Source organism: Opisthocomus hoazin, chromosome 8 (assembly GCF_030867145.1).
Source record: "Opisthocomus hoazin isolate bOpiHoa1 chromosome 8, bOpiHoa1.hap1, whole genome shotgun sequence".
NCBI classification, from domain to species: Eukaryota; Metazoa; Chordata; class Aves; order Opisthocomiformes; family Opisthocomidae; genus Opisthocomus; species Opisthocomus hoazin.
In genome coordinates, this window is record NC_134421.1 from 57,853,580 (window position 1) to 57,881,242 (window position 27,663).

Sequence of the window (27,663 nt, forward strand, 5' to 3'; positions counted from 1 at the left end):
TCAATGCAAAAGTTACCATTTTCATATAGTAACTGAGGTGAAAAACATTGGTTAAGCAGAATAAGTTCACAGTATGTGTTCTAGAGTTGAGGAAGTCTCACGCAGGGCAGTAAGAGAGACAGACACATGAATGAAAGAAGATAAAAAGACCAAGAATACAAGGCAACAGGACAACAATCCTTTTCCAGAAATGGGTGAATGTCCCAGAGAAAGGTAGAGTGGGACAGTCAAACTTTTGATTCTTTCAAGAATGGGAAAAGGTGGTAGGGTGGGAAAAGGTGGTAGGGTAGCTAGTGCACGTGCCCTAACCTCGACCTCCTTCCAGAACCAGGCAAGTCCCCAGTAAAAATGGGAACATGTTTATACAGTTTTGGGTGGTCAGAATAATAATAGGAACAGACAGCTCATCTTTTCATTTCAAAGATGACAAATTTTGGGATGGTAGTGTTTGGTATTCCTAAATTTACCTCTGAGCTTCTCTGCGGCCTTGATGATAAGTAACAGATCACAGCTGCTGAAGAGATTAAGATCAAAGAAGAGAGGTGGTCACACTGCAAGTATCTATACAGTCTTATATGGGCTGAGTGTGAAAAAGAAGTTTGATTTAAGGATGGCACACAGGTAAATGGTCACCTTGCCCTTCCTCAGTAAGACACCCACCCACTCTCACCTGTGAGGAGGCAAAGAGAAGCTCAGCATTCAGGATGTCCTGCTGGGTTTGCGTTATTTCCATGATGCCTTTGTGACACCTTCAATTTTTTTTCACTGATTCATGGATTATTTTTTGGCTTTTGATCAACTACGATATTGTATGTCTCTACACCAAATGAAAATATTTTACCTGATATTTGCAGCACATCTTACTGGTTGGCTTTCTGCAACCATGTACAGGTAACTTGTACCTCTGCATGGCACAGCTCTTTCAGAACATAGTATTCGAGCCCTAGGTGCTTTTTTTGAATTAGGAGAGGGAGTGTGTTCTTTATTTGCTAGTCTGTTCTATCTTCATTGTTATTCTAGCAGCAGGAATTTGTCTGTGCAGAGGAATACGGATCTGAGGGAACAACAGACAGACAGTTTGTAGTAGCTCTAAGGCATCCATAATGGACACCCACACTTACTCTAACCCAATGGATCTGCAAACATAAAAAGCATTTTTACCCTGCATAGCATCAGTGAAACTTCTGTCAGCAAAATACATTTTATTGATGTTTTTATTACTTATAAACTCATTTTAGCAAAGACAAATACAAGTCACATTTAGGAAACACCCCCATACTCTGAGATGGCCAAGCTCAAACAGGTTTAGACTGACAAAGTGTACCTCACCTCAGAGCAGCACTGCATCACCAGTAGACGAAGCAGAATACGAGCTGCGTTTGTGTAGGCACACGGACTTAAAAGTGGTTACGGTGGCTACACGGAGGTGGCATTATATGTTGATCATCTGAAGTCCTGCTGCCTTTTGCTTTTCCAAAACTTTCTGGGACCTCTTGGCTTGCAAGATACAATGCTAAACAATATGGGACACCAGCAGTGACACCGAAGCAAGCTAAGACATGGATTAAACAGCAAGAGACCACTTTGCAGTCCCCACCTCTTCTTCCTTCCAGGATCATCGAGGATCATGCACATTATGACAAAGTTGTGCAAGTGTAGAGATTTCCCACAGTTGCCACTGATTTAAAAACAGATTGCACAGGGCATATGAAAGACTAACTGTCATCTTCTAACCCAGGCGGAATGGTGAAACGCCATCTACTTTATGATGAAAAAAATATGTTTAAAAATTTCATTCAGCTTATTGACCACATGCACAGAAAGCAGGGATCCACATAGCTTGAACAGACACTTTTGCAAGAGGAATATAATTTATGGCTATGCGTCATCCCCTCCAGAAATAATTCAAATAAAGTAATAAATTAATGTATATGATCTATGGCAGAAAGAGCTTGGCAGAAAGGCACACCCAAACTAAGCTCCTTTGGGGACACTGCTGGAGACAAAATGTTTAAATTTGTTTCTCTTCCCTTGATCCATGCTGAAAACAAACAATATCTTTTACACTTACTGCTATCTTGGCTGAAGACACCTGGAATTTTGAGGCTTTCTGGTACTGAGTCAGCGGCTGATATCCCTCCCAAAATGGACGCTAATTTTCATGACGCTGAAGGAATATTCTTCCTCTGGCTCTAGCAGGGTCAGGGTTTGGTGATGTTTTGAAGCATGAAAACTGATATCCCAAATATAGTTTCAGATCCACAAGCATGAAAGTTGTTGTTAACCTTATCAATGCCTCATTTTTTAAATCCTTTTAAACAGTGGGTGCTGTAGCTTAATTCTGTGATTTGCAGACAACTGCATCCATTTATCAGTTTCAGCTCTCCTGGCTTTTGCGTCACTTTACCAAGGTATAAAAATATTAAAAAATATTTTATATTAAAATAGAAGCACCTAAAGCTTTCTCATACATTGCTCATTATTTCAGATCCCCCTTATACGTTCACTTCTATCTTTAAACTAAGAGAGCTCCTCCTATTTCAAAACACTCCCAAATGAAAATATTTTATCTTTTATTCTCTTCCCTAGACCCTTTGAATTTCTATCATATCTGCTCTTGATCACTTCCTGTCAGAAACAAAAATCATGACAGATTAAAGTATTCCAATAATTCATGAAACAACATGCCTTTACTAGAACTACCTGCTTTAATTTTGCTTACTTTTGCCCAGCAGTGCACACTGAGCAAGCCGCAGCGAGTCGAAATTTCCTTCCTGACTAGCTGTGGTTAACTGGAAAATGAAAACTGCATCAAATAATTTTTCATTACTTCTTAAGGTGGACTAGCCATATTTCTTCCACGCAGATTTCATACTGTTTCAGGGTATATAATCATCTAGCTTTATTAGATAACAAATAACAAGTTCTGCAAATGGTGCATCTGCGCTTCCCAGACATCCTCTTTAAGTAGTTATCTTAAGTCCCAGGCAAATCCTTTTGCCATCCTGCTGTTAACATTATCTTATTCTGAAAGGAGAGCATTTGGAAGCTTTTTACCCCTTTGTATCTTATAACCAGATTACTTGCCATTTGAAAACGCTGTATAGGCACATCTCAAAAATTGCAAAATATAGTTGATCCTGCAGTAGAAAACAAGTAAGAACACAGTTTTTGCAGGCAGGGATCCTCATATATGATAGTATCTAATGGTGCAGTTACTAGCATTTATTTACACTGTTTTAAAGACCTTCTGTCCCCTTCCCAGGGGTCTATGAAGCTTCAGATTCTCAGAATCTTTCACCTAAGACATTGTGCTGGCATATGAAAAGCCATGAACCATATTTCTAGCCAATATTACTTGGAAACTAGAAGCGTACCTCTCATTTCTTGATATTTATCTCTACTGCAAACACATGTGAAACGGATCTTGAGCATAAGTAGGAAATTCTTCAACCATCTAACTAGCCTTTTCTCAATAGGGAATTTTATAGTCTGCCAGCTAAATGAACATAAGAGCACTCATGTGTGAATAAAACCCACAAAATATAGAAAATGACACATTCCTGTAACACTCTAGAAGGAATGTTATTTGAAACTACGATTGCATATGTAAGTGCATCTTCTATGCACTATAGAAAAAAAGGTCAAAACCCTACATTTGTTTTAATTGTTAATTGGTCTGTAATTATCTGAAGATTTTTTTTTTCCACTGAAGAAGACAGAAGGCAAGGAACACTTCTTCTTGAAGAGTTTACAGCTGTTACACATGACAAATCTACAACTAGACGAATAACAGCAAGCATATTTACAAATTACTTCTAAAATATTCCTGACTTTGTGTCCACTATAAATTGCAGCAGGTGTGATATAACAGGGGAGATCTCAAGTGTGCAGTCTGCCACTTAACCACCTTATTTAGTCCAAGACTCCAAAGAGTTATTCAGAGCATTTAAGCAAAGAGTTTAATTATCTCTACTGAGGGAAGTTAGCATTTTAACTTTAGGTATCTAGCTTAGTTCCTTGTAGCAGACTTTGTTAATACTTGTCTATTACTCACACTAGGTTGTAAAAATCAATTAATTGGAAAAAATCTTCAAGCAGATCAGATGAATGATCATGAAATCTCACCTGTATTTTGTGCAGGTAGAGTTTTGATGTGAAGAATCTGGTGGATTAAGTGTGATTCTTGGCGAGACCTGAGCTGATAGCAAAAATCCCGAAGCTAGGATAATGAGTGCTACAGCAGTACCTAAAAATACAGATAAAGAACAATGTGATACTTCTCTCCAGAGCACATGAAATAATTCTCTATCGAACTGAACTATGCTTGGGAAAGCAAGGCACCCTATTACTATGCAAACAGCATTCGCTAAGGAGTTGTGATGAGAACTTAAGAAAAATACCATTTTCTACATCCACATCTTGAATTAAGTCAGATGTCAAAGTCAAGCGCATCAGGTTTAATGTCCAGATACTAAATTAATAGGTTGGCTTTTTTTTTATACGTGGAATTGAAGACTGCATGAAAGAATGGCTGTATTCTTTTTGGTGTTGAAAATAATTCTGTAAAGGTAAAATTTAACAATGATTTTGAAATCACCACTTCTTCCCAGACCCAGACTTGCAGGCTTTCCTGTAAAATAGATAACAGCATCAGCTCTTTCACAGACTGTACTTCCTTTGTGCAACAAGAGAAATGTGACTTTTCATAAAAACACCACCAAAAAGCCCATCTGCAGTTTCTAATCTTGTTTCAAAGAGCACACACACATAACACCTGCTAGAAAAAAGCCCCCTTCCATCTCTCTGCTCCTGTCCCCCTCCCAGCAAATTCCTTGTACACAAGCTGGGCAAAATGATGAGAGAGAGGATGGCAAAAAAGGTTCATACTTTGTACAACAGGCCATTAGTAGAACATAACCCAAAGTTTTCCTTCCTTATTTGTCACACATACACTATATGCTGTACCATTTTAATGAAAATTTATATACTTCACCACTCATGATACCACTGCAACTGTCCCAAACTCATAAAATTTATAAAACATTTACATCTTGCTACTTGAAGAGGCATCTAATTCTATGTTGCATAAAATACCCTGTGTATCTATTTGTATGCTCACTATTTAATGGCACTTTTTATTTGAAAGGTCGCAAAGAACATGTACAGCCTGATGTACAGAGTACCCGTACTAAAAATACAAAATTAGTTATAACTTTATTTGTGAGCTAGTTACTAATGATCTAATGACATTATCCTTACCAAAAAAACAGCCTCACAAACCACTGAAGTACATCCCAGTTAGAAGGCAGCACACATTTTGAAGCATGCAGTGATATAGCTTAATGGTTGAGAGCAAATGAAGGAGACTTCATTCAGTTCCACATACTCCTCATCATCCCTTTGCTCTGTATGTTGGAAGCAGGTAAGTAATTTTCTCAGAAATGCATCTGTGCACACCTTCAGAAATGCCACTACATTAAAACCCTTAGCATGTCATTCTGGTAATCTTTAAGAAATTACACATCATCTGGTTTTTATTTTGGGCTTTGGTTTTTTTTTGGTGGGCAGAGGGGATGTTTTGGCAGTTTCAAGGGTGGGATTAATGGTGTCTTTGAAGAGAAAAGCAAGAGTTTCCTAGCAGGCAAACCCGCCAAGTACTTGAAAAACTTTTTCTGAGATACAAATAATATCTTCAGTACCAAGATCCGTGTAATAAAATTATTGATGAATGTGGCTGTGCAGCAGCCATGGCTATTAGGCATGAATATGCACACACTGGAGATGACTGGACCACACATTAACCTGAACCGAGGCAGCTAACACCTTAACGTCCATCACAAACCGTATGTGGAGAAAGCACCTACCCACATAAAACGTGATTTCAGTTTATTCTATACTTGGCTTTGCACTGCTATAGCTAGTAGGTACACTAATAATCCCAGTTCTCTGGGCAGGCTGGCTATTGCACTAGATTTACTGTACTTTCAAAATGCCATAAACCAGACAGCAAATATCTTTAAACAGCGCCTATAACCTTATTTATATTCATTCTAAATATGCTCTGTCTGTCTTTTAACTTAACCAAATACACTATCACTCACTTTTAGTACCTCTGCAAATGTTTTATTTCTTTGGAAAAGTACTGAATATGTAAACTTGGCAAATAAAGTTTATTATATATTTTCATTCTGTGGGAAGTTTGTCTATGATGAACAAAACCATATAATGACAGTACATCATTAGCTGAGATTAAAAAAAAAAAAGGAAATATCCGGAAGATACGTTAGATTCTGTTTCAAAAAGCAACACAAATTGTCCAATGCCCAAGTACCACCATGCTTCCAAACTTTTTTTTCCTGAGGGGGAAAAAGGTAAACACAAATAAAATGGATACTGCATTTGTTAGTCTTCCTGCATGTTTCCCAATTAACAGCTTTGAAGAAAGCAATTAACTGAAGAAAACAGCAAAAGAAAGACAAAAAATTGATGCCAAAATACAAAATGAATGGGAAACTAAGAGGAATCAGTAACTGTCATAAAGAGAACTGAACAGGTGTGATTTGTTCTTTTTTTAATTTTCTTTTTTGGCAGAAGCAGTTTACTATAATTTTCCTAATGCTTCTGGATCTATCTGAAAGGCTCAATTATTCAGAAGTTGCTAATATTTTGAAAATTATAAAGATATAGTCAATTAAATGTAAAATAACTCTCCCAAATGTTTTCAGAAAGCAGGGAAAGCTGCATGAGTTTACAAAATTAAATTAGAGTATGTTAGCTTTTAATCAAAATATTAATGCTACTGTCTCTCTACTGATTATTCTCATAGGTTATCATCTAGCAAACATCAAATCAACTAATCTTTACCAAAAAAAGCCCACACCCTTGCAGCAGCAGGTAAAGGTAGCAGATTGGTTCTCATTCTGTGCAATGGGAGACTGGGGCACACCTGGCTTCTCCAAAGACCAGAGAAGCAGCCAGTAGTAACCCAGCGTGAAAGCCAATGTCCTTTGAAACACAAACTAAAGTAGAGCAGTAAAATATAAGTTTACCCCATGAGAAAACTCACTGTGGAAAACAAATCCATCAGCAGATTTAGCAATTAGTGTTTTATTAAATAGACATTTTTTGCTAAGGGAAAACACATCGTATTTGCCACTACCTAAATCAGTGTCAAACATTGCATAAAAAAACTCTAAATAGTACAGCGAGGTGACATGATTTCATTACTGTCATTATTTGTATCTTCCTTATGGAGGGACTGTATGATAAGGAATAGAGCAAGCAATGCCGCATGGACCAAGTGATGCTGCAGACTGGCAACTGGCCACAGAAGGACCAACAATATTTTTGGACTTTCTGTCCAAATATCATAAACAAATAACTCTTCACTATATTATTCTCCTTCATTAATTCTGTGCTCATTTCTATATCCTTCTCTATTCTATGACTAATATGCTTTGTAAGAGACATCTATACCTACATTTCAAATGTATGACCTTTAAATCTATGTTAACCAGAGCCAAAAAGCAGAGAGTTCCATGACTGTATGAAAAGTCCACGTGGGAATCACACCTATAAAGCTGGGTCCAGATGAGCAATAAACTCCTGAGGGGCCGGCCAGATGTATGAGGTATCGGGGCCAAATATATAAACATATAAATACTCCATTCCACGAGAGTATAAAGGAGAGGCAGCACCCAAGAACCAGAAGTACCGGTGCAGTGCGAGGAGAGATCCAGTTTGCAGAAAGACAAGAAAACAGACAAGTACCACAGGGCAAAAAAGGATATTGAGCATAGGGAATGGTACAGAACTGGGTCTTTCCCCTCTGAAAGGCTTGGTGCTGGCTGAGACACAGAAGAACTTACAGGGAAGAGTTATTTTAACTGTTCTGGAGGTAGACTGTGATAAAAGTAGTGATATGAGATTTTTGCTCATTTTTTTTTAAGACTTGAGGAACACACTTTTCCGATCTTCTCTGTCATGACTACATTTCTGAACCTGGATTGTGAAACACACTTGAGGTTTCTGAGCTCCAAACACACATTTATTATAACTTGGAAATACCAAATTGCCTCCAGACTGCATGTTTTAATTCACAACTTTGGGTAACTGTGTATCAAACGAGATACGACACTGTGCCACCACTGTTCTGTCTCTATAAATGCATTCCGACACTGCAAGTGTAGACTAACTCCCCTCCCTTGGGAACTGCAGATGGCCAGCGACTTGGCAGGTGGTCCCCTCCTCTGCTGTGCCGCATTAACTAGAAGTTTGGATCCCTGACAGCGACAACAGAACAAAATATGGAGACATTAAACCTTCCCAGTTACACACTTGTGAACATTATTTCAAGAAGAGCGGGAACTGTTTATCTTCTCCAGATCCTGTTCTTGGAAACGTCTGAACCTTGCAGCCAGAGGCAGGTATCAGTCACAGCTCGCTCCAGCCAGCACAAGCACCAAACGCCGGAGCAAGCAGGCACTCGCCAGGTGAATGGCAGGACGTGGCTGAGCGTAGGCAAGGCTGCTCACTCTGCCTTTTCCTGCTTCCAAGAGATGACTACGTGATGAGTTATGGTGTTTGAATATTTGGACAAAATGTACAAATCCAGAATTCTGTCTTGTAGTATCTCATACAGGAGGTGAATTAAAATCACATTCGTGCAGGTACGGTATTTACTGTATTTGTGTTTGAGATTATATACTCAAGTTGAGTTACTATACTGTGTTTGAGATTAACTGTGCGAAGAACTGCGTTACTTTTTAAAAAGCACCGCAATAGCTATGCAATACGCTTTCTCCGTTCGCTCTTGATAAGATCTTCTGAATTCCAACTGATAAGTCAGAAATTACATATCACATATACACACATGAGATTTAAAAACTAACCAGCTGTGAAGTTCCAAGCATTTGATTCCTTATACTGAAAAAAAGCATAAAAAGCTAAATGAAAACACTGTCAAACACGGCTTGAAGAAGAAACCACACCTGAAAAAATAACATGTTAACCTCTATTTTTTAAATTAGCCTTTAGCTGTGGTACTCTAATATTAGTCTTGAAAAGCTATATGATTTCAGGCAGAAGATGAGGTCAACATTGTTATTTTAAAGAGGGCTATTCTGACAAAATCAGTACTTGAAATATTATTTTCACTTTGTCCATAATTATGAGGAATATACAATCCACTAATTAAGCACTCACCTGTTAAGCTACCAAGTGTAAGTTTCCGGCGGCCCATTCTTTCAACGAGCCAGACTCCCACGAGAGTAAAAACGAAGTTTATAAATGCTGTCAGTGCAGCCAGCCAGATTGCAAGCCTGTCATCTTCAACTCCTGACATCTGCAAAATGGTAGCACTGTAGTACCTGCGAGTGGAGGGAGAGACAAATAGGAACACCGCTGATTTCAATTTGGCTCATGTTATAGTTTCTGATTTTAAATCAAAAAAGATCATAACAAATACGAAGTGTGACCTCCTGCATAATGCAGTCGCAGACTGACACCCAATTACCCTGGCAAATCAGGCAGAACCAAGGCATAACTTGCGCTTGACTGAAGTTCTGACGGAAAGACATAAAGAGACAAATCGCCATTCTCTTGGCTGTTTGTATTTTCAATGGTCAGTCACATTCTGCTAGAAATGGGGTTTGCATGTTTAATTCAAATCAATCTGGCTTTCAACTCTAGCCGTTGCTTTGTGCTCTGTATTTCTTCTGCCAAAATATGTAGGCTTTTAGCATGCTGTGTACTGTCTAGGCAAAGATAGCTCAAAAATCAAGTATGTTTTCACTCCAGTTAAAGGTCACACAGAACTCATCTATGGCATCCAACACGTTGCAAGTGACACTTGCAACCTCCTGGTTTTAGGTTTTGCAGTTTTATTTCACTGAATTGCCCGAAACCTCTTCTATCGTGTTACTTTTGTCTTAACCAGACTGCCAGCGCTACGAAATGCCTTAGCACCACGTTGCAGGGATGAGGATCTGCACCCAACAGTTGGACAGAAGTTTCTGGTTCTCTCTAAAAGGAAACAACCATTCCACACAAACAGTAATTCATAAATTAATCAATTGAGCAAAATGAAAAGGGGGGAAAAAAAGGAAGCCTTCTACCACTTTCCACGGAGATCAGATGAACACAGATGTTGTGCCTGTGTTTCAGGGACAGCTAAACAAACCTTCGAGAAAACACACGAGTAGTTTTGTTCATGCTGCAGAAGCACTTTTCATCTTGTTCTATTAATTTGTGCTGATTGAAATACTTAATATTCAAGCCCTCAAACATCTAGCAGCCTACAGGCTTTCACACAGTAATAACCATCACAAATGTCAAAGCTTACTTTTTTTTTTCCCTGGTCAAAATGCAGCTTGCTTTAAATGTCCCCTTGTTGTCTTAATGCCCCTGAAACCTTAGTGGTCCACATTTTTCTATTCTAAGCATAAACCACTTTTTATTTCTAATCAGTAATGGACAACATGCTCAACTGACTACTTGCAAAAGTGCTTAACCCATTTAAGACACTACCAGCGATAAATGCTTGCGCCTACGGCTGGCTGTTACGGTCTCGATCGCTGGCTAAGACAAGGTACTTGGATCCTCCCAGCTCCCTTCCTCAGCTCCTCTTTGCCCCCAGCACAGGCATTTGAGGTCATGCCTACACACCCAACTCCTGGTGCAAGCAGGAGAGGACATCCAGAGTGAAGCTGTTGGTGCTGAGGACTCGGTATCTACATACACATGAGTTTTGAGCCTGGCTCCGTGGTCTGCCTGCCCATTAGCGACTGCGACACCTCATCCAGGCTTGGTTTGTCTGAAAGAGCTGCACACTCTGAGATCCCAGCAAGGGTGCGAATCTTGGAGAGACGAAGAGTCATGAAGGACAGTCATTGTCTGAATTAAAATGCTAATGTTAATGTGTCCTCACTTCTCAAGGCTCTCTAAATTAAACTGCTAACTGCCTGTCAAAACTTGTATTGTACCACACTGTTCTAGTCACCAAAGTCATACAGTCTCTGATCTCCCAATACCACCTTTCTTTTTCTTTCTTTTTCTTCTTAAGGGCCGGAAAATAACAACAAATGTCAAGTCTTGGCCCACTGACATCTTCTATGAAACTCCTATTTACTTCCAACAGACAAAGCTACAGGAAGCCACTTTTAACTCCCCACATCTCAATTTTCTCAAAATCCAGTTCTACTGGGAAGTCAGAAACTGCCAATGGCCAGCAGCAATGTATAATGCACTGACGCTTTATGGTTAAAAAAGCAAAGAATAAGGAATCACATAAAAGCACGGAGATGTCTACTGCCTGATACACACAAACAGGCACCTTCTGCCCCCAGCATTGCTTCTGGTTGCTTACTGCACTCACTGGTTATACATTCTCAACTAGAAGCTTAATGTTTATCCATAAATAAACAACATATTTCATTTCTATGGAAAACAAACCAGGGAAATTTAGATTCTTGAAATCCAAATGCCAAGCTACCAAAGCCTGGGTGCTGGGCAATGACAGTCATGTTTTCATGGCATAGCAATCTAATTTCAATAACTTAAAAGAACACTTGCATAGATTATGATAACTACTAAATATATTTGCTTATGTTTACCCATTTTAGTATGCCTGTATTTTATATCAACCTGTGCAGCATAACTGCCTATTAATGTAACAAGGTGACAAGTCTTCATAATTTCTTCCTGACAAGGAAAAAACCTATGTGGCAGAAAAAGGTCAAGTTGTGATATTATACAACCTTGGTGAATACTGCAGCTCCTGCAGGGAATGCAATTTCAGCGACAAAGTTGTGCAGTCCTAACTTATTTTCTAAAATGTAAAGAAAATGCCAAAAGGACATGTGTATCCCTGGAATTTTTAAGCAATTACTGTGTCTCAGAAAGCAAATAAATACAGACAATTACAAAGTCACACAAAGTAACTGCATAGGATATATACAGAAAGGTTTTAACATTGATCATTTCTGAGTACGTCAAGATTATGAAGTTGTTCTATCAAGGGTTGCTCTACACTAAAAAAAAACCCACCTGAAACATTTCCACATGCAAGAATCCTCAGACTAATCCTTTGCCTACATAGTGAAAACACACATGTTGGAGGAAATGAAGCACCCCCAAACACTTTCCCCCCTCTTCTGCTTTGAAGAGTCAGTATTCTTTAAAAGAAACAACATCCAATGCTTAAAGAAAAGGAGAATTTCCCCTCTTCAAGCAGCTCTTACAAACAATTCCAGATGCATCGGGGTTCCTAGGTTAGCTCATTCAGCAGCAGAGAAGCAGCCCACCGTGCCAGGCTTTGTGGCTCTTGATCCAACAAACCCGCCTGCTGGTAAGGTGCCACCACATCCCCATCCCCCACGAGGGGCTGTTCCAGCCCATCTGTTGTATCAAGGCTGCTCCAGCAAAGTTTCTGTCTGAGGAGGTCAGCCTTTTGGGACAGAATTTGTAATTCTTCTAAAATTAATGAATAAATCTAAGTAACTCAGAAGTACCTTTCAGCATCTTTAAAACATTTATTTTTTTGCTTTTAAGAAAACAAAAATAAGAGTACTCTGGCACTGCTTTGCAAGGGTTTGCTAACATTTTCTAGCACAATACTTTGGAAATCACTGTCCAACTTCTCAAACTACTGAGTCCAAGAAAATCAGCCCCTAGAGATAAGGAAACCCTCTATCTTTTTTCTCAACTCAACTGAAATAACACAAAGTGAAATGGCAAGTAGTGCAACAGCCGAGAAGCAAACGATTACATACTGAAGAAAATCCAAAGTGGTGCAATTTTGACAGATTCACATGCTCTCTTTCTGCAGCTGCGCACAAACAAAGATTCTCTCCTGCTGCTCTATCACTTTATTCTATGTTACAATTATTGGACTAAGACAGATAAAAGTATTCATAACAAAACACACTCTACATTCATAGAATCACAGAATCATAGAATGGTTTGGGTTGGAAGGGACCGTAAAGATCATCTAGTTTCAACTCCCCTGCCATGGGCAGGGACACCTTCCACCAGACCAGGTTGCTCAGAGCCCCATCCAGCCTGGCCTTGAACACTGCCAGGGAGGGGGCAGCCACAGCTTCTCTGGGCAGCCTGTGCCAGGGCCTCACCACCCTCATGGCAAGGAATTTCTTCCTTATATCTAATGCAAACCTACCTTCTTTTAGTTTACAACCATTCCCCCTTGTCCTATCACTACACACCCTTGTGAAAAGTCCCTCATCATCCTTCCTATAGGCCCCTTCAGGTACTGGAAGGCTGCTATAAGGTCACCCTGGAACCTTCTCTTCTCCAGGCTGAAGAGCCCCAACTCTCTCAGCCTGTCCTCGTAGCAGAGGTACTCCAGCCCTCTGATCATCTTCGTGGCCCTCCTCTGGACCCACTCCAACACATCCATGTCCTTCCTATGTCGGGACCCCAGAGCTGGACGCACTCCTCCAGGTGGGGTCTCACGAGAGCGGAGTAAAGGGGCAGAATCACCTCCCTCGACCTGCTGGCCATGCTTCTCACAAAACTGTGTTTCATCTACACCTTCAACCTATTTCTGTGCTCCTTCAGGAATTACTAAAGCTTATTCCCACCAGGTCTGATGATTTCCAGCACAGGAACTGCACTGGATGTGTTCAGGCCAGGCCAGGCGTGCAGCATCACCCGGCCCTGGTACCGAGGGTGCTGCAGCTTCCCCAGCCCCGAGCAGCAGGGCTGTCACACCAAGGGAAGTCCAGTCACAATCTCCTCCTGCCCACAGCCCCGACTAGAGTGACTCGTGCTGCAAAGCATAAGACAAAGCGTAGTGGTTTTAAAAATAGAAATATGTTACAGCCTATATATGCATGGAATGTAGAGTCTTGTCCCACAGCTGACACTTCAAGCAGTGGAAGGTTTGGGTAAGAAGCAGCAAGTCCACATTTTCAGGTACAGACACTTGCAGGCTGGCCATGGTGCCATCTACCAAGCCAGGCAGCTGCATTAGTATGAGATTATGCCAATGCCAACTGGGAAGCTGGACCATTTATACAGACACCATCTTGTAAAAAAAAAAAAACAAAACAAAACTGAGCGACTAACACTAATTCAAATTTCACATTGATTCAAACAAAAGCATCCCACTCAACTTACAAGTCTTCTAATTCATTTCACGTTTCCCTGTTTTTGCAAACTATCCCACATCCCTGTAAATACGGTTACAATGTTCTCCAAGATAACTTGTTGTTCTGACACAAGCTTTGAATATATACATTACAAAAACAACATGGACAACAGGTTAAGCCATCCTTCACATTTCACCTTTGGGTGGTAAGAGATCACAGTGCTTTTACATCTTGCTAACCTGAACAGCAACAGCCCGACCAGTGGCACTGCCATGGTGTGGAACAGAGAACCTCCGCAGCAATCCAACGCTTGGTGGCAGCTGGCTTAGCTCACTGCAGGAGGACAGGTTGGGGGAAGATCCCATGCTCCCACATACAGGTCCTGAATCACTCCACCTGCTCAAAGGCCTGATGTGAATTTGCACTATAACACTTTCGCTAAGAACTGGAAATTAATGTGTATAATAGTACTGTTGTTATTAATTGGTTTTAATCCTGCAGACGTACACGCCTTCCTCTTTAGCCTTTTGTTTACAGCTTGAACACAACAATCTTATTGTGTCTGGCATTTCTGAAGATTCAGAGGTGCTAAAGAAACAAGAAGCACAAACCAGGAAACTCCCACTGGTATTACCACTGGTATTAAACGGCAGTTCACTGAAAGATGGACTGCAAAAGCTTGAGAACACCTTCTAGAGCAAAGCAGACTTGTAGACAGGGATTTAATCAAGAAAGTCTAAGCCGACACTTTAATCACCAAGGACCTGCAGAATTACCATGGCTTCACCAGTATGTCAGACTGCGGCAACTCATCTCTGTAGATGAACTCACAGAAACAGCAGGAGAAAGCAAGGAGAGCATAGGGGAAATTAAATGCCAAAGCACTGGAAATGAAAACAAGACAGGAAGAAGACAGTATATCTGGAAGGAGCCAGATACAGGAGATCCTCCAGGTGTGGAGGCTCTTCAACAGGAGGCCCTGCTAAGCACCACATGCATCATAGAATCATAGGTTGGAAAAGACCTTTAAGATCATCAAGTCCAACCATAAACCCAATACCGCCATGTCTACTAAAGCCATGAAGCTGAGGAAGGGACACAGGCACATTGGCACAGTGCTGTAGAAGCAGCAAAGTAAAAATACCCCTTGGTTAGACTCCTTTGAAATACAGATTGCAAAGCAATACCGCAGCATTTGATGACATAATTGGAGTGTTGGATAATGTGGTTCAGCTTCCCAGCTTCATGTTTTGCACACCACAGTGAGAAGGGAGGCGCGGCAGTTTCCACAAGCAGAGGTTGCACTCAGAGCAACCACGGACACCAGCTTAGAGATCTGGGCAGTTTGCAACTCTGCTGCTTCCCTGTCTACATCTCTAAATTATGTCTGCCTAATCTCTTACTTTGCTTTTTAAACCCCCTGCCTGAGCAGGTAGATTGGCCCAGATAACCTCTAAAGGTCCCTTCCAGTCTCATGCGGTCTGCGATTCTGTGAAATACAAATCTGATTGCCTCCTTTCTGAACTCCTATAATATAAGTAAGTAATATTAATATCAACAGTAGCATTGATATTACTGAATATCTAAGCATAGATCTAATTTGTAATGGGAATTGCCTTTGCCAGACAAAACTTTGTTGATGCTGAATCTCCATTAGCTATGTGTAATGAAAACAGAAAGTCACAGCAAGGATAAGAACTAACCTTATCTTTGACATTAGACATATAATAATAATAAAGTTGATCACAAAACCTGTCAAAATCCGTTTCATCACTATGATCCAGCATCAGTCTCATGACTATCACATCAGTCAGTTTACAGCCTTTAGACTCCTTAAAAAAAATAAAACATTAAAACATCAACTGCTACATTGAAAAAGGGAGTATCGAACAACCTCAACCACCCTCTGAAAGCCCATACAGTGACAGACGGGACAAACCCATCCAGCCAAACTAGTTCTGTCAGGTCTTGTATGATCCCCTCACCACCACTGCTCTCCTCTGATCCAACCTGATTGTAAACTGTTTGGTCATCTTTTCACTTACTTAACTTCCGAAAATTACGCAGCCTCTTGCTTGAAATCGCATGACTTGATTGCTTTCCCCTGTAGCTTGTATACCACCTTCCTTCAGCTCCTAAAATGTGCCTAATGACCTATACTTGTGCCCTACTGCAGACTGGCAGCACCCAAACCAACACCATTAGCTTGTCTCAAGGTGCTGCTCTGCACAAGGCTGTTCCCATGCCAGTCCCTCCTGCAGGACACTCTGCTCTTTTCTAAAATAGGAACAGTTATTATGTTTCAAAAATATCAGTAAACCTGGTTCCAACTTCTGCATTTAAAAATCATAAAGAATGTTTATTTATATTTGCACAAAAAATATTGTATATTTAAACATATATGATATGAATATATATGACTCCACGTGCAATTATACACACATACGTACACAAACTTTGTGGCTAATATCACTCTGTTAAATGCAGTGCATCTTGTTTTACTTCATGTGATGAATCGTTTCAGCAGGGCAGCAGGGGACGTCATATCTACTGTTATCTTCAAAAGATGCTTAACAATGATTTTAATCAATTATAAGACATTGCTGTTTGTGCACATCTCGTTGCAGAGATGAGAGATGCCTGTATGACAATTCACAAACAAAAAGTCTTATCTTCTGTCCACTGGAAATCAGTAAGAGCCTTCCAGCTCATTAGCTCCTAAGGCAACTGGACTTCAGCTATAAAACAGGACGAACTGGATCTGCATACCTTTATTTTCAGGTTAAGAAGGCAAAATATCTTAAGGACTAGATCCTGAAATCTTACTGAAGCCTGCCGATTCATAGTAAATCTCTGCTGATTCTCTGCTGCTTTATAGGAATCCAATTTAAGCTCAACAGTTGAATATTCTTTCCTGTACTTCTACTTCTGAAATTCTGAAGAGCTCTCTGATTAAAAGCCTGCTGTATCATCTCAAAGTCTGTACTGGATTTTTCAAAATGAGTGCCCGGAAGGCAACCTGGGGGAGTGCCAGTGTATACTTACCTACTGTAATTACACCTTCAAATTCCCCATTTAGCAGTAATGATGCATTGTGTTATAAATGCTCTCGGCATAGAGTGAAATGACATAGTGATTGCCATTTATTACAACCAGTATATTTGGATAATAAAAAACCTCAGCATTTGGTACTGCTTGACAGATAACTCTATACACTTAACAGGTTCTCTGATTCAGCATGTCATCCACGTGTAAGGCACATAAAAAGGTTTTAAGAACTACCATTTAATTATGTTAAGAAAACAGAGGGATTTTTTTAGTGTCCAAAGAGACTATATTCTTTAGCTATTAAGCAATGTAAGTGTACCAGTATTTGACAGGGATTAAAAATACCTTTAAAGGCTTAAGATCACCAAGATACACAAAGGAACTCACTTCCCCAACTCAGTGGCATACTGTCACACAGCTATTGGGTCACTTGAAAATACTGTTGCAGTATCTGCCGTGAGATTGGAGAAAAAATCCTTTTCTTTTTTTTTTTTTGGGGGGGGGGGCCCTCATTCGCTCTGCACCAGATACATCTTTGCACACGTAGCGTGCTTTTCACGCTCAGTCATTTCACCCCTTCATGTGGGTCCTTCACAGGTCTCACCTGAAACTATGGGGGAGGGAAACTGCTTTCTTCTTCATAATAGAAAAATGGCAAAATACAAGGAGGAGTTAGAATTATTATTTAAAAGAAAATAAAATCAGGCAGAAAAATAACACCAAACTCCTACATAAGTTGGTAACAGACAGTGTTCTGTAAAATCAAGGACAGAACCCTGTAGTTAAATTCAACCTACTTCTTCAGTGGATTTAACTGAAGAGTAACAGGCTGGGCTGGAAATAAAATGAAAGCACTGGGAGGAACAAAGTCTTGACAATCCTCCTCCTCTTCCTAAAACAGGGATGCAGCTTCCAGCACAGGACAAATAGGTCAGAGTCTGTAACACCTACATGCTTAGTACTGCAACAAAAAAGCAAAGTAATGTCATCTTCTTCACCTTGTCTTCAGCGTCTTCACTCACTATCTAAGTGCCTAACTCTTCAACAGAAACTTTAGTAAAGAAAACCACCACCATCATCCTATTTTATAAATGGAGACCACTGAGGCTTTTAGGAAGAGAAGGAAGACGGATAACTATTTGCAGTTACCGACCAGTACTACCTGCAGCGGAATAATGACATACCAGTCTCACTGCAGATAAGTGCTCTCTGCAAATTAATAAGTACAGAAGGAGGGAATAAAATCCCCCAGGTGTTTCACAAAATATACCTCGTTCAATTATTCACTTATTCTGACAACTTCAGTTTAATTTAAATTATGTTTAATATTCTAGGATATTCTAATGCTGCAAAGCACTAATGCCTGCCATAAGCTGTCTAGGACCCACAAAAATGAAATCCATCCTCATTAAAATCAATAGACTTGCTAAATGTACATAGTATTCAAAAAAATTAAAGTAATAAAGCAAGCCCCTTTGTTTAAGCCAAGGCTAGCAGCCAACAAAGGGACCATATACACTATAGTCTCACTATAAGAGCCAGGAGTGAGCAAGCTGGGAGCAATGGGATCTCAAAAGGTAATGAAAAAAAATGAAACAGGCTTTCTTTTGAACCTAGTTCACGGATGCTTTCGCAAGAAAGAGCAAACTTCTGTGCTAAATATTTATTTATCTTTTGGGAAAAAATGTACTACTTCTAACTTTTGCTTATGGATAATAAAAAGATAACATCACAATTTAAGCCAAACTTCTCATCGACGGCTTAGAATCTGAGTGGAATCATGTTAAATGTCCCAAAATTCCCTCCCAGCCAGGCAGAAGGAAAAATCATATGTTAATAAATACACTATAAAGTGTTTTTAAAAAAGGTTATTTCAGTGTTCCTTACAGGATCTGATCTCTGGTTTTTCTTTTAAGAAAAAAGGACTTTTTTCACGCACAGCAAGGCAAAGGGTTCTTCAGTTTGCACAGCGCTGCTTTTTAGAGAGTACATCTTCAAAATATTGCACCTCTAGTTCCTTTACTCACCCTTGCAGGGTCAGACTGCCCACGTATGCTCTGTGGAGCTTTATATAGCACATCTTTGAGTAACACTGTTGGTGGAGCTTCCTGAGGAAACCATTTCACATTTTATTAGACAGCACTGAAATAACTGTCTAAAGGTACCATACTGTCACCTACCACTGGAGTAGCTGAGCTTTGTTTACATTTTTCCTAATTATAAACCTATGAAAAAGACACGTGTTTTTAGAATAATAATTTCAATATATACAAATGGGAACTACATGAAAATGCCCATTTAAAAATAGCCCTTTCGATGGTCGAGATACATGATCCAATCCTGAGAGCATTAGCTCCACTGTTCCCCTTAGCAACAAATTCATTAATATACATATGTGCGCCTTTTTGTTGAAGGATATAACCATTGCACAACTACTTGGGAGAATGTAGCTAGTTCAGAGAGATTAGACAGGACTAATAGCTGACAAATGAAATCTCTAACATTTTCTGCCAATTCTGCAAAGCCCCTGGTACTGCATGCCCGGAGACGGTGCTGCATCCACACAGTAGAGACGGGTAGCATGTACTTATAAACTGTAGAATGCACATTAAGTAAATGAATCTTACAGCCACAAAGCTGCAAATCCCTAATTTGGCTTTTAACGGTGTAATGAAACATGACACAATCTTTACAGATGTGACCACATTACTGCCCATTTACTCTGCTACCGATTCCTGATTTCTGCTCACTTGGCCCTGTGGTGATCTAAGCCCCCGCGCTCAGACCAGCTCCTGCCCCTTTTCCTCTGTCCCAGAAGCTCTGTCAGGCCCCTGCTCTCTTGTCATTCCACCATTTCACTCCTTGCACAGACTAAATTATTTCTGATATTGCCTCATTTCTGAATGCTTCACCTTGCACTCCTGATATTCATTTAACAACTTTTATAAAACGTAATTTAAAAAACAACACACCCCCCGCCCCAACAAAAAAACAAAAACAATCCCTTCCTTCACTCCTCCAATTCTTGTATCTTCAAGTAAGCTTTCTTATGAAAGCTCAGCAGCTAAGCACAGGAGACGAGATTTCAAAAGAAAAATACTGCCTTCCATGAAACTACACTTTATTCTTTTTTTAAGTAAGTTCACTTATATACAACATACCACTACAAATCTAAAAGTTCAGTTTTAAATGTTTATACGAAACCAGAAACAAGATCTTTGTAAATATCCCAAATCTGTAACTATCTTACTAAAAATTCAGTCTTCCACACACAGAACTTTATTCCATATTGAAATTACACAAACGATCAAAATAATTTGTCTATGGCATATAAAAACTACTTAATATTCCAGTGACAGTACAAGTATTAATTCATATGTGAAATCATATTAATAGTCTATCTTTTTCAATTTTAATTAGAAGATGTTGCATTAATAATGTTTATCTTGCACAGCTTAGCATTTTTAGAGCTCAACCCAAGAGAACAATTGTAATGAATTCTTGCGAAAATCCACAAAACCGGTCTAAAATAATGAATAGGTCATTGTAGTACCTTCTGATCACCGAGAAAAACTTTACAGAGACATAATAAAGGCTTTGTGGCTATCAAGCTATATATCTAATTATTTTAAGATACTGATTGACCTTCTAATACTGATTTCCTAAGAAGTTTTAAATCTGAGTCTTGCCTATTTTGTAGAAATCAATCATTAATTGCTGTATCATGCCTGTTTTCTTAGGTCACTGAACTACATGCTAGGGTCAATTTTAAAACCAAGGAAGACTACAGCTGCCCTTCAGCTTCCTTCCTACTTGTCCCAATGTGACAATTATCAAAGCCAAGTGCCAGAGACAACGCTGCTCTTAAGAATGGAGCAGCTAGAGAGCTCAAAACCGTAATTTCTCTACTGTCTTAAAGGCTTTGGGTTGCTTTGGGTCAGGTTTCAAATACTTGAAGACCATAACATCCCTGGCCCTCCAGAAGAACAAGCGTCAGGCCAGACAACGGGCTGCACTTCTGGAAAGTCAAGAGGACGCACAAGGGAAAACTAGAAGTGAGGCTACTGAGACGACTGGCTGTCAAGGGATTCCAGCAATGAAAAAACAAAGAAAACAGAAAAAGATACAACCAATAGCAGAACATATTGCTGTGGACATAGGGTTGGAGAAATGGCAGCAGAAATGAGAAAGTCAACAGTTAACAAATCAGTGAGGGAAAAACTCACCTGCAAGGTAAGTGAGGTTGAATCATAGCATGCTTTGGGTTGGAAGGGACCTTCACAGGTCATCTAGCCCAACCCCCCTGCAGTGAGCAGGGACAGCTTCAACTGGACCAGCTTGCTCAGAGCCCCATCCAACCCGGCCTTCAATGTTTCCAGGGCCTCCACCACCTCTCTGGGCAACCCGTGCCAGTGTTTCACCACCCTCATGGCGAGGAATTTCTTCCTTATATCCAGTCTAAATCTACCCTCCCTTAGTTTAAAGCCATTACTCCTTGTCCTATTACAACAGGCCGTGCTAAAAAGATTTTCCCCCTCTTTCCTATAGGCTCCTTCAGGTACTGGAAGGCTGCAATAAGGTCTCCCCGCAGCCTGCTCCAGGCTGAACAGCCCCAACTCTCTCAGCCTTTCCTCACAGCAGAGGTGCTCCAGCCCTCTGATCATTTTTGTGGCCCAACTCTGGACCTGCTCCAACAGCTCCATGTCCTTCTTGGGCTGAGGGCTCCAGAGCTGGATGCAGGACTCCAGGTTGGCTCTCACCAGAGCGGAGCAGCAAGGCAGAATCCCCTCCCAAAGGCAGAGGCCCTGGCACATGGTGCAGGATGGCAGCGCCCAAGCACACAGCAACGCAGCCAGGGCTGTGCCACAGAAGCTTCCAGCATCGCTGTAGTGTTCTGTTGTTAGGGAGGAGCTCTTACAGCCACTGTAATGACACCAACACATACACCCAAGGATGCTGGGACAAATGGTGGAAGCCTACTTTAAGAACGTTGCAGTAACTATACGTTTTCTTCTCATTCTGAATTAGTCTATTATAGCACTACACACACACACACACAAAAAAAAAAAAAGAAAAAAAAAATCTATTGGCACCAATCCCACAGCCATTCAGGGAAAAACTCCATGATGAGCAATGCGGAGTAACAGCATGCATATGTACATACGAGTACACCATAGCTGCAGTCATTACTGGGAACAATGCCCTTAGTAGTAACAATTTTAAGCATACGTCCTATGTAAGAAAAAAAAAAAATAGTTCTGGGAAATAACTGGCACAAAAGTCTTCCCTGGGCTCAAAATCACAGATGCGCCAACAGGCATTTCAGGACTGTTTAAAAAATAAACCCAAAAGAGTAATTCTGGAGTAACACCATCTGAGGTCATTATTTGTGGTGGCAGATGAGATCCTTTTTTGGAGAACTGGTTTTGGCAAAAATACCCTAAGTTGATAGCCTCAACTGACCATTATAAATCTGCATTCAGGAATTTGTATTTTTAGATGTTTTTGGCACTAAATACCAAGAAATGGCAACTGTTCAGTGTCTTTCAAATTCATGCCACTCACTTGTGGTGCTTTAATTGAGATTTCTAAATTCAATCTCAGGTTTTAATATTCATATAAACAAATATTACCCTTGCAATACATTGCAGACATACACTACATATAGACTAGATCTTGACAGATTTGTATTTTCTCCTTCCTTAGAAAACAAAATTAATTGCACAGCAAATTTAAATGCGTGCAGCGTGAATATTAATTTGGCAGTGTCTGCTTCTGTTACACACAGTCTTTTCTGTTGTCTTTTGTCCCATCTGTTCCAGCAGAGAATGGAAAAAATCATGGCAGACCCCAAAAATTCCTTAGAGCGGTATCACCAATGCACGCAGATTATTTTCCTTTCCTGTTCAGGATGGGTAAAACCATAGAAGTAACGTTAACATAGCATATAGATGACAATCAGAAAACCAAAGGGCTTGATTTCTGATGTTAGAATGGTTAATCCGTCTGAACGCAGCATCTAGCTGTTGCTCTTGAAATTTTCTTTTCAGTTTCAACAGTAAAAATGGCCTCAACAGCCTAGTTCCTTGCCTCTCACTTGCTACAAAGTAACCTGCAAGCATCCCAAGTACCCACTTCTGCTTTTCTGCCAGTAAACAAACAAAGCATCAGTCTCAAGTTCTGATGCTCTAACCTGAGAGTCTCAAGCTAGACCTCTTCCAACCCACGTTGTTTCACTTCATGCCCTGAATATACTTTGTGGAGATGCTCTGCTTACAGCAGAGGTGAGAAGAACTGGATTCTAAATCCCAGTCCAAAATGTTTAACACAAAAATGTAACACCATCACCTAGAAAGACCCAGAACAAGCTTTTAGTACCAAACCTCGAGAACCATTTGCACAAGCTGAGCTCCTTTCAACAAGCATGCCTCACCTGGTGCGCTGGGTGCCTGAATCACCAAGCCCTACCACACCTGACTTCTTTTGAAAAAGACCTACCCTAGGTTAGACACCTCATAGACACCTCACTCTAGAAGGGGATCCTTGGCTGAAAATGCCAGAGGAGGCAGGTATCGCGCCACTCTGGAGAGCGCCATTTCTCCCCTTGCCACCTCCTATGGCACGGCTTGCTGCTCCTCTGGTCAAGCCTCCGACCTTTGTGAATCCCCTTCACAGCCACCTCAGTCCATTCACGTTCTGTGTGAAGACCTCGGGAATTTCACCTGAGGAAACTCATTCCTCCATGGATTTAGCTCTTAGCTTGTACTTTATTAATTGCTATGTGGGTGCAACTATGTTTCGCAACTGCTGTGAAGTTTGTGACTTCTGCACCAGTTGCCATTCACACACGCTAAGTAAAATTACCGTTGCTCTTTGGATGCAATGAGAAAGTTAAAGCAGCTACTAAATAGACCTCTAGCAGATGACTCCAAGACGTTTCTAACGTACCGTGAAAACTAAAACTGCACTTAGAAATGCACTGAACGGCTATTTTGGGAGTGCACGTTCCCACATAGCCTGCACAATGAAAGCAAAGCGATGTATTGTGAACGTGCTACCTATTTGAAAGGACAAATGCATTGCTCTCTTCTCCAATATGAAATGTAGCAATTAAGCACCACATCAAAATTATTAGAGCTACAGAAAGTACTGTGAAGATGAATGTAAGAAAGAGTTAAAGGCTAATCTAACAAAGAGTTAGATTCTCTACAGTGCAGAATAGTACCCTTGTAATCTATGAATCATATGCGTGGCAACAGATTTGTTTGATAATCTCTAGAGTGTGTTATACACTGTAAATACTTCTCTTTGACAGGGAAGTTCTGTTCTAAATTTATACAGACAACTTTTAAAATGTTCTTATACATGACTTAATGACATAGGAGAGAACTTACTCTTGATACCATGTATACAGTTCAGTATTAAGTGTGCATGCCACTGTTTACTGCTATATATTATGTATATTACTTACAAACACTTTGAATTTAAAATTCAGTGAAGCTGCTAGAAAATACATATAAAACAAAGATTAAGATAAAATTGCATGAAAATTTCTAACTCAAAGTCAATAAATAGCTGAAAGGATTCTATGACAGATATTTTTAAGAGTCCCTTTTGCAACCATATTTTAAGTTCTCTCTGAAATAATCACTGTTACTTGTGAACACCTAGTAGGGGACAAACACAGAAATGGTCTTTGTGTTTAACTGCTTCAAACAAATACTTTCAATATCAGCTGTCTGTATTCCTGTGTTGCCTCTGGGTAAAGATCACTTTCATGTTTATCATTTCCTTTTTGCAACTAATTAAGCTGCCAAGTTTTAAATCCCTGGCAGCTTATACTATTCAGACCACTTATTCTACATGAAAGGACAGCCTGACTACACACAATTTATGTTCTCCGTCCTTCAGAGTTCATCATTTGAACTCCTGGCCAAGATCAAAAATCTACATTTTAATCCCAGTTCTATGACTTTGTAACCTTGGAGATGTCATTTCTTTCCTTCATATTTGTTCCTCCCCTGCAAAACCTGTTTAAATATCTTATCTGCACATGTCGTGAGATTTGTAGGTGGACAATACTTGAAAGCAACTGGAAAAGCCAAAGGAAACAAAGGTAGGTGTTGATCAGTTCTCCTAATGTTCACTAGAAGTAGCCCATGCAGGTCTGCGTTACAGTTTAGGAATATCCTGAGCCAGTGATCTTGAAAAGGGAGAGGTGAAGAGTGTGGCTGTTTTTCAGGGCAATGAAAACAAAATCTGGATCTTTCTCTTCAATCGTTAAGAAGCTAAAATTGTCTTTCAATACCTTTCAGACTCCAGTAAGAGAGTACTGTCAAGATCATCCTCCACTCCACATGAGGAGCCTCTTCTGCAAAGAAGGACTGGAGGGACTGGCTCTGCTTTGAAGATAATGTGCAACAACCCCCAGCAAAACTTCAGCACTGATGTGCTCAAGTGACGAGTACTTGAAAAACGCTTCAAAAGGGTACACTAGTAACACTAGCACCAAGCCCTGCACTTGGCAAACACTAATCACAAAAGCAAAGTGAAGAAAAACTAAGGTATTCTTTTTTAATTAAAGAAATAGAAGATATGAAGAAGAATAATTACATTCCTTTAACTGCGTATTAGTTACACAATTTAATGAAAAATTAATCTAATCATAACCTCAATACAGAATCTATTTTACATCCACTAATGTACTACCTTACTGGAAATCAATTTAATGCACCAAACAGTAACACCCCTGGTTATACAATTCTCCGCCAGTTACAGAATAAGGGGCCTGAGTGGGAGCTCAGCAGAATATGCGGCTGTAAGAGAGACTTATTACACATACCTTAGGATGACGTGAGGGCCTTGGCATTTCCCATGTAACTTCTGCCTCGCCATATAGGCTACTTGTGCTCGCTCTGGGGAGACCTTACAGCAGGCTTCCAGCACCTGCAGTGGCCTGCAAGAAAGCTGGAGCAGGACTTTTTACAAGGGCTTGTAGTGACAGGACAAGGGGGAATGGCTCCCAGCTGGAAGAGGGTAGGTTTAGATTAGATAGAAGGAAGAAATTCTTTACTCTGAGGGTGGTGAGGCACTGGAACAGGCTGCCCAGAGAAGCTGTGGCTGCCCCCTCCCTGGCAGTGTTCAAGGCCAGGTTGGATGGGGCTTTGAGCAACCTGATCTAGTGGAAGGTGTCCCTGCTCATGGCAGGGGGGTTGGAACTAGATGATCTTTAAGGTCCCTTCCAACCCAAACCATTCTATGATGATTCTATGACGATATCAGGTGTACATTTACAACAATAACAAGATTTAACAGTGCTGAAAATAAAAAATTAAAAATGCAGGTAGCCTGCTGCGTATTATTGCAGGAAGTTATCCTCTTTGAGCTCTAACATTGTTTTAAAACATGAAAGACCTGATTTCTGATAGTACCAAACCAGGTGAGAGTCCCGAACAAGACCATGGTGAAAGGAATAAAGCATATGAGAAGAGGCTGAGGGAGGTGGGTTTGTGTAGTCTGGGAAAGACTACAGGTATTCTCTAAATCCTAAGCAGGGCTACTAATGGCATCAGTCTCCGTCACAATTGTCACAAGCTGCAATAAGTGAAATTCCAACTGAAAATAAGGGAAAACAGTTCTTCATCATGAGAGCAGTTAAGCACTAAAACATATTGCCCAGAGAGGCTGTATCCATCCTTAGAGATTTTAAAATCTCAACTGGATAAAACTATGAGCAACCCAATCTAATTTTGAAAGTAGCTCTGCCTGGAACAGTAAAGTGGACCAAATGATCTCCAGATGTTCCTCCTAACTCACAATACTCACTACAAGTTAATTCAATAGCTAAAGGCTGCTCAGTCATTTTCACAATCAGGCATTTAAGACATGCAAAGACCATCTCTGACTTTCTTGAGATTCATCTGAAAGAAAGGATGAGAAGAAACCACAATGCACTTCATAAAATCAGTTAAGCTGCACCTTAACACTGTGCTCCATAGCCATCCTCTCCCAGCAGTTAGGAACTGTCTTCTGATTTCGAGCCTATATTTATCACCAGTGGCAATGAATCCTAACTTTGTTTCAATTTTATTATCAAAATGAAACCTGTGGCACTAAGGTCTATAATAAGAATACTAAATAAAGCAAGATTAATTAGTCTTTTCAGTACGGCACCTTTTCTCACAACCTTCTGTCACATCATCTTTGTTTAGACCTTTACTCATCTTATGGGTCTTGAGCAATGCCAGCTACTCTTGAACTAAAAAATTTTCATGTGAAAGAATCAAAACTTGGCTAGAGTCCAGATAAATGAAATTTTCAGCATTTTCTTGTTCTAACAAAACCACTTACTTCTTCAAAGAATAATATCTGTTTGATCTACAGCTTGATTTTTCTTTGTTAAATCAACGCATTGTATCCTGTTTATCCTATTTTCCTTCATCCAATTAATCTTCATACTTTTAATTAATTTTCCTTTATTTGCTTGCACTCCTCCTTCCATATT

At 40.1% G+C, this 27,663-nt stretch overlaps 1 protein-coding gene across 1 annotated transcript in view; it reads right to left on the reverse strand.

Annotated features, from left to right (window-relative positions):
* Positions 1-27,663, reverse strand: part of SLC2A13 (solute carrier family 2 member 13) — a 167,433-nt gene that overhangs the window by 40,853 nt on the left and 98,917 nt on the right. Inside the window, exons 5-6 of the mRNA XM_075429058.1 lie at positions 9,208-9,371; positions 4,129-4,249 (exon numbers count right to left, since the gene is read on the reverse strand). Coding sequence (XP_075285173.1) covers positions 4,129-4,249; positions 9,208-9,371 — 285 coding nt within the window. The remainder of the gene's footprint in view (positions 1-4,128; positions 4,250-9,207; positions 9,372-27,663) is intronic.